This window comes from Ailuropoda melanoleuca, chromosome 2 (genome assembly GCF_002007445.2).
Source record: "Ailuropoda melanoleuca isolate Jingjing chromosome 2, ASM200744v2, whole genome shotgun sequence".
Lineage (NCBI taxonomy): Eukaryota > Metazoa > Chordata > Mammalia > Carnivora > Ursidae > Ailuropoda > Ailuropoda melanoleuca.
In genome coordinates, this window is record NC_048219.1 from 191955588 (window position 1) to 191967663 (window position 12076).

At 46.8% G+C, this 12076-nt stretch overlaps 1 protein-coding gene across 5 annotated transcripts in view; it reads left to right on the forward strand.

The window, feature by feature from the left end:
* The window catches only part of DIS3L2 (DIS3 like 3'-5' exoribonuclease 2), a 344092-nt gene that overhangs the window by 265530 nt on the left and 66486 nt on the right, over nucleotides 1–12076 (forward strand). For all 5 annotated transcript variants that reach the window (XR_004623668.1, XR_004623670.1, XR_004623669.1 and 2 more), the window contains exon 13: nucleotides 1142–1375. Coding sequence is in view for 1 of the 5 variants with exons in the window: in XM_002917970.4 (XP_002918016.1) it covers nucleotides 1142–1375 (234 nt within the window). In the remaining 4 variants the exon portion in view is untranslated. The remainder of the gene's footprint in view (nucleotides 1–1141; nucleotides 1376–12076) is intronic.

Genomic DNA, 12076 nt, shown 5'->3' on the forward strand with positions numbered 1-12076 from the left:
TCTCTCGCTGGCTGTCTCTCTCTGTCAAATAAATAAATAAAATCTTTAAAAAAAATATATAAAGGATAAAATACAAATCAGTGGTAATCCCACCACAGTGAGCACCACCACTAAACTTGGGTGTATGGGGCGCCTGGGTGGCTCAGTCGTTAAGCGTCTGCCTTCGGCTCAGGGCGTGATCCTGGAGTCCTGGGCTCGAGCCCCACATCAGGCTCCCTGCTCTGCTGGGAGCCTGCTTCTTCCTCTCCCACTCCCCCTGCTTGTGTTCCCTCTCTCGCTGGCTGTCTCTATCTCTGTCAAATAAATAAATAAAATCTTTAAAAAGAAAAAACAAAAAACTTGGGTGTATCTTTCGAGCTCAGTGGGCCTCAGCCTGGGCCGAGTTTCACCCTGCCGTTGTTTGGCGATGTCTGGTGACATTTTTGGTTGTCCACTTGGGGTTGCGGGAGGGGCTACTGGCATCTATCAGGTAGAGGCCAGGGATATCACCAAACGTTTTACAATACACAGGCTCTCCCCCACAACAAAGAGTTAGTCTACTCAATAGTGCTGAGGTTGAGAAACCCCATTCTTGACCTTTTTTTGTAAATAGCCCCAATAGAGTAAGTTGGAATTCCTCTTCTCTTTCTGCCTCCATTCTGCTTCTCTGACCTGTGTTCTCTGTCAGTGACCCCACTTTCTCCCTCACCCCACATCTGATCCATTACCAAGTCCACAGATTCCCCATGTGCCGCATCTTTGGCATCTACCCTCTGTCCCTTCTTTTCCTTCCGGTTTTGCTATTGATGACCACTCACTCAAAGTAGTGAAAAGGCGCTCCAGCAGGCCCTTCACCTTGAGTCTCCCTCCTGCTGGGTCTTGCCTGTGCGCACCCTCCCCCCTCCGCCTCCCCCATGTGCTTGGAGACCTTCTGTCGAGTTCTACTGCCTGTTAAATCCGGTCCACAGAGTCTGAGCTCCCCGAGGGCAGCAGCTTCTGCCTCTGATCGGTCTTCGTGCCTAGCTGGAACCTAACACCATTCTGAGCAGTCTGTGCTTGGTAAAGGTGGTATGGATGTAGAAGGTGTATGGGTGAATGGTTGCGGGAAAGAAAAGCCTGGAAAAAGTTCTCCTCATGATTCCCTCACATTCTGTCTTTGCAGATCCTTCGTGAATGGTTTGGTCGGACCGTCATTCGCTCCTGTACCAAACTGAGCTACGAGCATGCACAGAGCATGATTGAAAGCCCAACCGAGAAAATCCCCGAGAAGGAGCTGCCCCCCATCTCCCCCGAGCACACCAGTGAGGAGGTACACCGGGCTGTCTTGAATCTCCACGGAATCGCAAAGGAGTTACGCAAACAACGGTTTGTGGACGGCGCACTGCGTCTGGATCAAGTCAGTCACTTCTTTTTTTTGGTGCAACCAACAGATTTGACTTATGCTTGAACCCAGCATGCATGAGATTCAGCAGGGCAGTCTTGGGATCTTCCCTTCTTCTTTCCCCAGTCACAGCACTGAAACAGCGTTCTCCGAGGCAGGCGGGGACTAACTCGCCCACCCTCCGAACTTCACAGGGACACGAGGCCCACTGACACGAACCAAGGCAAAAGGGTAGTGTCTGTGTGGGTGACCCTGTGACCAGAACTGCCAGCCGGTTTTTGCTGGCCAGGCTGTAACCCAGTATGTGAGCCTTCCATCAGTTTCTATCTCACATTCCTCTGAATGGAGGTGGGAACAGGAACATGAGAGTTTACAAGGTAGTTGACCAGTATCTGATCATGAGGCTTTTAAAAAAACGCGTTTCTTTTTATCCCTTGTCTTCCAAAAAGAGTCACATGTTTATAAATTCTGGATTCATATTTAAAGAGGCGGAGAACTGAGGAGACTGGAGAACCTTGACTGTTGAGGAATATGGTGGCCTGGAATGGAACTGATTGCTCTCGAGTATTACAGCCATGCCAGTGGCTCTCTGGGACTTAGGTAGCTGTCACTCAAACTTAGTCACATTTCCATGTCCGTTTCCATGTGTGGCAACTCTTACGACCTAGGAATCCTTTCCTCGTTATAGAGTAGAGCCTGTGTTCCGTATTGTGCATTTTTTTTTCTCATTTAAATTTCTTACCCAATCCCCCGAGAACCTGATCTCCCTGCCTGGTCACTATATGCTGGGAGAAGTCTTTGGGTGTTTGAAAAATGAGTTGAGCAGCAGGATTGGCTGAGGGAGACCCCTCGCAGGGGGCAGCCTCACAGACGTCTTTGTCTGAGCCTTCCAGCATAGAGGGATCTCAAAAGGTTTGTTTTAAAACTTTCTAATTGAAGATTACATTTCATCCTAGCTTTTGTGATAAACGTCACTAATGCTTCTCAGGAGGCATTGCCAGTAGTTGCTGCCCTGGGCCTAGGGATAAGTTAGCAGCACCTGGGGCGAGTGGATACACTGTTCTGCCTGTGCTTGAAGGAGTCAGGGCTTCTTCTAGAGCTCTCATGCCCCTCCTTCCCTGGCCTGGGCTCCAGCAGCCTGAGCAGACCTGTCTGCTCACGAATGCTGTTGGGCAGGCAGTAGGCAGAGTGGCCGCTGAGGAAGACAGCAGAGCCCATAGAAGAGGGACCAAAGGTATAGGAGATGATAGAATACTTCCTTGCTTTCCTTCAGTGAAATCTTTTGTGGGGGCAGGAACACACCCCAGGTCTTACTCACCAGGAGCTTCCTGGTTGTCAAATCCAAGGACGCTTTTCAGTTCTTGCTTCCTGGACTTTGTTCTGCATTTGGCCCTTTGAAGCTCGCCTCCTGGTTCTCTGCTTCTCTTCGGACATCTCCAGTAATGTCCTGCTGGTCCCCTTGCAGAAGCCTCTTCCCCTGCTGTCCCCTATAGGGTTCTCATTCCCTGGAGTCTCTCTTTTTTGTCTCTATCCACACTCCCTTCCTGAACAAAATCCTCTACTCTTATAATTTTCATACTAACCGGTTGCTGATGATGCCAAAATCTCTCTCTCTTTTGTCTCTTTTTTGTCTCTATCCACACTCCCTTCCTGAACAAAATCCTCTACTCTTATAATTTTCATACTAACCGGTTGCTGATGATGCCAAAATCTCTCTCTCCAGCCCTACTGTCCTTCCCAAGCTCTTGACAAGCCTCTCCCCCTGCCTTCTTAAACTCTCCACCCGCATGCCTCATGATCACCTCAGCCGACGCTCATCCTTCCTCATGCAGGACGCAGTGATCGGTGCCCACGGCACGCTGTGCAGCCTGCCTCACGCTCCCTCCTGCCTCTGCTCCCACCAGGGCAATCGTGTGCATCAAATAACCATGCAGTTTACCTGAATCAGATGATAAACCGGGGGCACCTGGGTGGCACAGCGGTTGAGCGTCTGCCTTCGGCTCAGGACGTGATCCCGGCGTTATGGGATCAAGCCCCACATCAGGCTCCTCCACTGTGAGCCTGCTTCTTCCTCTCCCACTCCCCCTGCTTGTGTTCCCTCTCTCGCTGGCTGTCTCTATCTCTGCCAAATAAATAAATAAAATATTTTAAAAAAAAAAAGATGATAAACCGATCAAAGAGCATAAAAAAGGAAGCTGTTCTTTCTGTGAAAACTGAAATTGTTTGAAAAGATTCAATAAGGATGAATCTGTAAAAATTCTGCTGTTTCCGTGTGACAACTATAAAAGAATGGGGGGAAATCATAAAATTCAGGAAGAATTCTGTACTCAGATGGGTTTACAGATGTCTAAGTTCTCCCTCTCTTAAACAAAAATTGTAGGGGCACCTGGGTGGCTCTGGCGGTTAAGGGTCAGACTCTTGATTTTGGCTCAGGTCATGATCTCAGGGTTGTGAAATGGAGCCCCTTCTGTTCTCTCTCACTCGTGCTTTCTCTCAAAAAAAAAACAAAAAACAAAACAAAACCCCACAAAAAAATGAAAAAAATAAAAATAAGAAAAAGAAACAAAAACTATAAATTATAGACATTGAATTATGAGTGTAATTTATTCAGAAAAAATGTAGAAATCTAATTATCCCCTTTAAAAAGCTTTATATTTTAAAAAATGAATGAATGTACATTTATATAAATTAAGTTAAATAGTTACAGATATATCTCTTATGTATGATTCCCCTCTTTATTTTTTTAAAGATTTTATTTATTTATTTATTTATTTAGAGAGTGCGTGCACGAGTGCAAGCGGGCGGAGGGGCAGAGGGAGAGAGAAAATCTCAAGCAGACTCCCCGCTGAGTGAGGGGGGAACTGGATCCCAGAACCCTGCCACCATGACCTGAGCCGAAACGAAGAGTCAGACGCTTAACCGACTGAGCTACCCAGGTGCCCTGATTCCCCTCTTTACCCAGCTCCTACAATAACTTACTAACCACTTCTTCAGATACATCAAATGAGAGGGCCTCTGTTATAACATGTTAGAGGTCTTACCCTATCAGATTTTTAGAATGTTTGATTGGATTAAGTATTAGAAATGCTCTATAACTATAAAACTATAAAAGATCAGTTAGGTGATCTCAACTCACAGTAGGGGGTATGGTAGTCAAGGTGGAAGAATGATCACAGATTATTGATTGATACTGATCTGTTGGCTTAATCTTAGAATCAGGATTTTATTGTTGAAAATAAGCTTGTATATCTATATCTCTTTGGCTGTCACAGTATATACATGGGCAAGCTGATGTCCCCCAAAGGTTAAGTGAGTTGCTTATGTGCATGAAATCCGGATAGCTGACTCTTTGTTCAGTTTTTCTCCACTTACACCACACTGACTTAAGAGAGAAAAGTTTTCCTTCAAAGTGAGGGGGGAAGCCCTCAAAAGTCCTAATTAGGTTCCAGTTAATTCAGGTTTGAAAATAATGGATGTGCATCCTTGGAGTTGATCCCTTGGTTCCCCAGAAAACAAGTTGTGTGAACCCCAGCTTTAGAAGGAGGGGCACATCAATCTCCCGCAGCAAGGGACACTGGCGAGGTCCTTTATGAATCAGCTCAATGGCCCCATTCAGGAGCTACCGCGTTTGTTCCCCTGGGCCTGCTGCCTGCATTTGCCCTCGCAAAAATCCATTTTTCTTGGTGCTTTTGGCATAGCCTGTTGTTTGGAGTTTCTCTCTGAGGCTTTGTTTGCTTCATTTCACCATGTCCACATTTTTGGTGGCAGTCCTAAAAAAATATGCCCTTTCACACTCGCCTCAATCAGAGAGGCCCTGTGAGAGGGGACGCGGTCTGTGTCACACAGTAGGCCCTTGGATGCAGGATAAATCTGCTAAACCAGAAGTTTTCCCTTTCCAAGAAATCAGTTTACCGTGATGACCTTCCGAATGAGGGAGGCGGGGGATACTAGGGTAGCGCCTGTTTGTTGAGTCAGGGTCAGACTGGTTTGGAGGTTGTAATAACCGCAGAAAATACAGCTACTTGATTGCAGTCAACAGCTTAGGCCGGCGCTGTCACCCACATCTGAGATGGCGCACTCTCAGCCCTCGGGGCCACCCGGGCTGGCCCCAGTCTCCGGGGCACCACCTGCTGAAGTCTTGTCTGCTCACCCTAGTGTGCTGTCAAATAGGAGCAAGTTCTGTACGTCCCGTGGTGTCGTGCCGATCGGGAAGCACTGCCTTAGAGGTCGGATCGCCTGCTTCACGTCACGTGTCTCTTTTACCTAGAGCTCTTCTATCTCTGTCTCCAGAGGTTCTAGCTCAGTGAAATGACGCTCCTTTGTTTCACTGCCCAAAAAGCAAATGCAGTTGCCCAATGCATTCTGCAAGCTTTTTGGTCAGGTGAGTTGAATAGTATCTGTCTGGGTGGTTTCTTCCCATCTTCATGTTTCCTGCTGCCATGTTAATTCTAGATTCTCCACAGATTCTGGTCTCATTTTCTTTATTATCACGTATGTCACTCCTGTTTCTTGAGAGGAGATGCCCCTAAAATGGGCCCAGATGTTTTTGTGTTTATAGTAAGAGGAACCATAATGGTTTATACCATATGCAAATCTTGAGTTTGGGGGAAGGGGAACTGTGAGAAGCCCTGCCTCCTCATTCCGTTTCTTCTTGCTCCATGACTCAGGCCTGCCTGACAGGCCTTGAGAATGCTCTGAGCTCCCTGGCACTTCTGTTTATGCCCACACAAAGCCTGCTCCCGGGCAGCCTCCTCTCTAGAGAGGAAGATAACACTGCCTGTGATCTGACAAGGCCTCAGGCTCCTTTTAGAGTTCTGTGCCTTAGTGGTTGCCTTAAAGAAAGGACATCAAGGGAGGGTAGTGGCGTGGTAAATAGAACCGTCGAACAAAAACATCTCAGGGAATATTGATTATCTTTAGGAAGCTACACGTACAGCTTTCTGGGGCTTTGTCTCCAGCCCAACATTCCTCAGTCAGGAGATAGCCTTAGAGAGAACCTACTCCGTGTGTGGACTTCTGTGAGGAAACCACCATGATGGCCTGCAAGAAACTAGGCCCCTTCTGGGGTCCCCCGGCAGGTGGTCAGGGACATGAATGGCTCCTACGGAGCCTTTCACTTTCTGAATTTAGGGAAAGCTGTAGTGAAGAAGAGATGATATTTCCATCTGAGGCGATTCCTCCAAACTAAAGCAGCCTTTACTAAGTCCTCAGCGACATCTTCTATGACGCCCTCCTGGCATGATTTTGAAGCCCAACTATTGGGCAGTTTCTTTGAGTGGACTTGATTGTAAAGCTAAACTTGTTAGCGAAATAATTTTTAAATACCTTGGGACCCACACTACTGTGGAGTGCTATTCTGGATGTCCTTGGGCTTGCCCAGCCCTGAAGTCAGAGGTCGGCAAACTCACTGTAAAAGGCCAGATAGCAAATATTTGGGGCTTCGTGGGCCATATGGGCTCTGTCTCAACTCCCCAGCTCTACTGTTGCAATGTGAGAGTAGCCACAGATGAACTGGTGAGCAGGCTGTGTGCCAATAAAACCTTAAGGACCCTGGAATTTGAATCTGACATCGTCTTCATTTCACAAAATAGTATTCTTCCTTTGATGATTTTTCAATCATTTAAAAATGTAAAAACCATTTTCAGCTCCTGGGCTGTGCAAGAGCAGGTAGAAGGCCACATCTGGCCTGGGGTCCATCCGTAGCTTGCTGACCCCCGCTCACCTGAAATTCAGCTCTGTGACTGAGGCCGCTCTTAGCAGCTCATCAACACTGCACCAGGGAACAGGGCGAGGTAATGGAGAACGGTTGTGCTAGGGTAGCTCTGGGGGGGTTTCATGCAATTAAGTAAATTATTCCTTTGATTAGTACCATGTTCAGCAGGTCCAACTGGAGGCCAGAAGTAGAGGAATGAATCAGTTTAGCACCAGTTCCCTTACCCTAGTTACAGTCAGGTAGCTTTAATTAGCCAGAAGCAAAAAGAGCAGTGGCTCTCATTTGCCACCCCTGCGAGCTTGAGAGCTCTTCACAGTTGGGTCGCATCCCTAGCCCACCTGCGGAGAGGCTGGCTCTGCCATCTCACCGTCTTGCAGGGTGGGCCTGCTCAGGGCCAAGGCCGGCTCTAAGGACACGCCGTGTGGCATTTCTCTCCCCGCCCCGCCCCTGTTGCTGTATGTGGCAATATGTTTTGTTGACTCCTACATTTAATGTTACAGTTAAGAACATTTCTGTTCCTCTCCTCCAACACAGTCGTTTGCAAGAAATGAGCATTCCAGCTCCCTACTGCTTAATTTTTGTATAGTGTGATATTTGGTGCAAGGTAAAAAGAACGGGCTTTTCATCCTGACTCTCCCTTGGTCTTACTATTTACATCACCACTGGAGCACAGGAGTAAGCTGCTGATCAGATGGTCGGACATGTTTGTAGAATTGGTCTCTATTGTCTTAGTTCTTAGTCCTTCATTCAGCGTCTCTTCTGAAAGCATTTATAGGGCACCTCGTATGTGCTAGGTGCTGGAGATAAGGGAATAAGGAATGAAGGAATGAGACTCAGTCCAGGTTCTTAAATTTAGAGTGAGCTGAAGGAGCCAGTAGACCACACAGAAAACTAAGAGTATGCTGAGACTATGTTGGAGAGAACCAGCACAGGCTCAGGGGATCAGGGAAGATTTCCCAGCAGGGACAGTGTGTATGCTAGGGCTTTTAAAAGTTTGAGGGGCTGGCCTGTCCCCGAAGGCAAGGGGAAGCATTTCAGACCAACTGCTGGTGCAGGCATGGGAGGAGCAAGAGATGGCACATTTGGGCAATGGCAGATTGTTCCAGATTTTATGGTGTAGATGCAAAGAGGGGGAGTAGCAAGGGAAGGAGGCAGAGGCTAGGCCTTGAAGTTAGCAGGAATTTGAGCTAGGAGAGCCACGGACTGATTTTAACTATGGAAGTGACATGATCAGAGTATCACAGCCTTGTGATATGGAGAGAAAACTGAAAGAGAACAAAACAGAGGAAGCACACAATCCACCAGAGAAATGACGAGGGCCTGAGCTGAGAGGTAGGCCGTGGGGCAGGAGAAAATCACAGATCCAAGAGAGGAAGGAACTTTGGTGAGCCTTGACAAACAGATGATCTTGATCAGTTGTGAGGGAGAAAGGAGGAATCCAGTTTCTGGTTTGGGCAGGTGGATTGCACAGTACCACATACTGACCAGGACACATCTGTATGAAGGAGTTGAGAAGAAAGATAACTACTTCCACTTAGCATCAGTTGAGTTTGAGGGGCCTGCTGGAGACAGGTGGGAATGTAGAGTAAGCATATGGGCATAGGGGTTCGGAGGTCAGCTGGGAAGGTTGGCCTGGAGGTAACCATGTGGTAGCCAGGAACATCTAAATGGTCCTTCAGCTGTATAGGAATGAGCTCTAGTGGGTAAGGCTCCCGAATGAGCAGCCACGTGGCACTAGATAGGCAGGAGGGTGAGAGACACTTCCTTGTGCCCCAGTTTTTAGGTAGACCCCTTCGGTCCCCTCTTTTCCTTGGAAAGGAAGCTTTATATCAGATTATAAAAGCATAAGTAAATTCCTTTATCTATAAAAAAAGTATGTAAGCATTTTCTAATGTGATAAAATTTAGAAAATACAACAGTGTAAAGAAGAAACCAAAACCGCCTATAACTCCATCATTCAGAAATAGCCGCTGCTAGTATTTGGGTGTGTTGTTCCTTATGAATATCCTCCTTAACACTTCATGGCAGGAGGGAGGAGTGCTTAGCATAACATACATATAATTTTCATATTCTGCTTTTTAATATTATAGAATGAGTTTTTTCTCATGTCATTCAAAATTCTTCTAAACCATTGTAATGCCTCTGTAATATTTCCTCATGTTAGTAATGCTCTGGAACATTGAACCATGCCCCAGTTATGGATATTTAGATTACAGTTTTTTAATACTATAAATAATAGTGCCATAGCCACCTTGTGTTCCTAAGTCTTTGCTGTGATTCTAATGATTTCCTTGGAACGGTCCTAGAACTATGCTGATAGGGTCAGAGGTGCAGACGTATTTAAGAATCTTTAAATACCGCCACATTCCCTTGCAGAGAAGTTATGCCAACTTCTCTGTCGAATAGCCCGTGAATAAGAGCACCGATTGTGGAAATACCTGTGAGGAGTTCTGTGTCTATATGGGGTGTGTCTGTCTGTCTCTCTATCCTTGCCTCCCTTTCCCTGTCTCTCTCAAAGTCGTGTCTAGGTGCCCTGCAGTGTCCCAGTGGCTGTGATCTTGGATTATTCCTTCATCTTTCCTATTTTGTTTATTTTATTTTCATGAGGTCTTGCCTACAAAGACCAGTGTCACACCATAGACTCTTCCTATTAGCATTAGCCATTGTAAAAAATACTCCTAAGAGCCTAAAATTAAGCCTTTTTTTTTTCTTTTGAGAGAGAGAGAGAGAGTGAGGGAGTGGGGGGAGGTGGAGGGGGAGAGAGAGAATCTCAAGCAGGCTGCATGCTCAGCACAGTGCCCAACGTGAGGCTCAGTCTCAGGACCCTGAGATCATGACCTGAGCCAAAATCAAGAGTCGGACGCTTAACCAACTGAGCCACTCAGGCGCTACAAGAGTCCAAAAATTTAAAATGGTGGCTGAAAGCATCTTGCTAACCCCTTGCTGAAGCTGAGACTGGAGAGCAACCTCCTGCCCCAAAATGAGATCCTTCTTTCCCCTCATTCGAATCCATAAAGAAACCCATCCTTTTTGAAATGATGCTGAGAATTACTGTTGCATTTTCAGATCCTCGGAGAACATTTGAAATTCAGTAGCCTGTTTTGTGGCTCTTACCTCCTGTGTCTAAGAGCCTTGGGTTGGCCTGATAGGAACAATTGTAAAGAAATCCAACTGAATTAAGACTAAAGAGGGCGGAGTGGCTCTACCACGAGAATTGCTGCACTTCTCTTCAGGGTAGTAGTAAACAGTCCAGGAAGGTTTCCACTAGAACTTCAGGGCTTCTGTTTCAGTGTTGACAGATTACACATTATTTCAGGCATGGAGAGAATTTTAGAATTAGTGAGGTTTAAAGAATATCAGCCTATAAGTTTTTCCCAGTTACCAGTTTCATACTAATTTTATTAGCAAAGTTTTCACTGAAGTGTATCTAGCTCATTTAGAAATAACTCTTCAGCCAAGAATCTGTGCTCCTTTGAGCGAGTCACAGCCAGGCCATCTAGCACGGCCTCTCTGGAGGACAGGGGAGCAGCTGGGCAGTACGAGCTACAGCCTCAGGGTTCGTGGAGAACCTGGGAGCACAGGGAGCCCCGGTTATTCCCCTGAGAGAAGGAGAGAGAGGGATCGGCTGGCGCTCTAATTTCATACGGAATCAGGGAAAACAGTCCATAGTTATGCGTCCCAAGGCATGAACAAGAGACAGACCTGAAAACTTGACCTGGTTGTATATAAGTCACACTAATTACAGCCACTGTGGGAGCTGAGCACTATTTGCGGCTTGTTAACATGTGCATAAAAACGAACATACATCATTAAGTGTCAGAGTAATTGTGCCGAGCAGCTTGTTATTAAAACCCCAAATTCTTCCTGTGCTCATCTTCCTTTAGGCATGTCACATAGTCATTTACTCATAATTTTCAAAAATTAGAAGGAATATGGGTAGTATTATTCTGGAAGTTGTTAAAAATACAGACTCAGACATGATCTCGGCCCCTCACTGGACAGATATTTCTTAAGTTCCTGTTGCGTTACGAGTGCTGCCCATAGTTCTATAAAGGAGCCTTAGGCAGTGGAAGACGAACTTTCTACCTTCAAGTTGCAGAGTGAACTTGAGAAGAACTCTGTGTACTTACAAGAAACTCTAATGAGATAAAAGCAAGGGCATAGTCCGTTGACATGGGGCTGAAGGAATAGGTTATTAGGTGTAAGAGGGCTGGCATGGGGAGGGAAGCACGGTGGTGCCAGGGAAGGACATAACTGGTGAGGAGGAGCTGAAAAGCTGGGAATGCCCACCCTGTTGAGACAACGTGGCATATAGCCCATCGCTCTACCCTCTCTTGAGTTCCAAACCCACTGAGAAATAGACACACAAGTCAGACTGAGAGCGACCTATTCTATTACTGATAAAGTTTGGATCACAGAAGGCTGCTTGAGCGAGTTCAAGCATTTGGAACAACCCAGAAGTTAAATGTTCTAAAAAGAAACTCTGGTTGGAGTGATTAGAGAGAGCAGAAGGTAGCCAGAGAAAGACAGAAGTGTGCCCCCATCAGGCCGGGTACCCCCAGGATGGTCCTGGTGTGACCTTCACCACTCAGTGCCCTCCAGGGCCCCTAGGAGCCTTCCGTGCAGTGGCCGCTGAGGAGGACCATGGGCTGGTGCTTCTGCTCCTGCTGAGACTGGCCGGTACAGATCCTCAGCGGAACTCCGAAGACTGCTTCTTACATAACTTTACACAGTGGACTTGGCTCCTACCCCACTTCTGCAAGCTTTTCACTTGTCTGCTGCTGCTTTCTGTTTGCCTATATCGAGGCTCATTTCTTAAAGAAGGGAAAAAGCACCCCACCCCCATAACCCTGTCTTAGTTTCCAAGAACCTGAAGATTGCACCTGCAGTCCAGCTGCAGAGAGGTTGGCATCGGCCCGTCTCCCCCTTCCCTCCCTTCCCCACTCCCTCCCGCTTAGGGCTCCCTAGCACTTTATTTATACCCGTCACCTGTCTTGATCACA